Source organism: Chiloscyllium plagiosum, chromosome 41 (assembly GCF_004010195.1).
Source record: "Chiloscyllium plagiosum isolate BGI_BamShark_2017 chromosome 41, ASM401019v2, whole genome shotgun sequence".
NCBI lineage: Eukaryota > Metazoa > Chordata > Chondrichthyes > Orectolobiformes > Hemiscylliidae > Chiloscyllium > Chiloscyllium plagiosum.
In genome coordinates, this window is record NC_057750.1 from 15,143,891 (window position 1) to 15,145,091 (window position 1,201).

General features: G+C 68.8%; 1 protein-coding gene across 1 annotated transcript in view; it reads right to left on the reverse strand.

Moving 5' to 3' along the window:
* Nucleotides 1–14: 14 nt before the first annotated feature.
* LOC122542952 (mRNA decay activator protein ZFP36L1-like) overlaps nucleotides 15–1,201 on the reverse strand; it is a 1,873-nt gene continuing 686 nt past the window's right edge. Inside the window, exon 2 of the mRNA XM_043681098.1 lies at nucleotides 15–1,061. Within this exon, the coding sequence (XP_043537033.1) occupies nucleotides 162–1,061 (900 nt within the window). The 3' untranslated portion in view covers nucleotides 15–161. The remainder of the gene's footprint in view (nucleotides 1,062–1,201) is intronic.

The window sequence follows — 1,201 nt, forward strand, 5'->3', positions numbered from 1 at the left end:
GGGGGGGAGGAGGAGAGAGAGGTAGAGAAAGAGAGGGGTGAGAAGGGGAAGGTGAGGGGGTTGTGGGGCAGAGAGTGGGTGTGGGTAGGTGAGAGGGGTATTGCCTTCTCCCTCAGGGTGAGCCCCGGCCTGTGCCTGGGTCAGGTCTCTCTCCCCGCTCCTCAATCCTCAGACACCGAGATCCTGCTGAAGATCGGGAGGCGCCGGGCCTGGTGCTCGAAGACCGGGGACTCGGAGCCGCTGCTGCCGCCGCTGCTGCTGCTGAACTCCTCGTTGTCGCTCAGGGAGTCGGGGTAGGGGCTGCGGAAGGAGCCGGAGCCGGAGGTGAGGGTGAGGGCGATCTCCGGGGGACAGTGCTGGGAGGAGGAGGAGGAGGAGGAGGCCCAGGCCTTGGGGCAGGCCCCGGCCCGGCTGCTGCAGCAGCAGCTGCTCAGCCCCATGACCCGGGCGAACTCGTGGCTGACAGCCGCCCGGAGGGAGTCCCAGTCCGGCAGCTCAGGCCCCGGGGAGGTGGAGGTGGAGGTGAAGCCGGAGAAGCTGGTGCTCTGCTGGAGGCGCGGCCGGCTAGGCCTCTCCTCGGCCGGGTGGTGGATGAAGTGACAGCGGGAGCCGTACGGGCAGAAGCCGCTCGAGTGGAAGGTCCGGCACAGCTCGGTCTTGTACTTGGGGTGGCGGCTGACGATCCGCAGCTCCCCGAGGCCGTGGGCGAACTGACACTTGTCCCCGTACCGGCACAGGCCGCTCTCCTGGAAAGGCCGGCACAGCTCGGTCTTGTAGCGGGGGCTCGGCTGCTGTACTCCAGGCCCAGGCCCGGCTAGGCCCCGCGGGGCCTCCTCCTGCTCCTGCTCCTCCTCCAGCGAGTCGCCGTGGCTCAGGCAGCGGCTCAGGCCCGGCGGCACCCGGTGGCGGCGGTGCCGAGGATCCTCGGCCCAGCACGGAGCCCCCGTCGGCAGCACCGGGCCCGTGGAGTGACGGCGGAAGCCGGCCGGGGGTCTCACCGCCTTGCGGTCCGGGACAGGCGGCTGCAAGGAGCTCGGGGTGTCCGTGTGCAAGAAGCTCAACTGTGGGAGAGAGAGAGAGAGGGTGAGGGATAGAGGGTCATGGAGCAGGACAATAACACCCCTCCCCACCCCCTCAGTAACAAATCTCACCCTCAACCACACCCCCCCCCCCCCCCCCAACACCAAAGGTAATCCAAAAT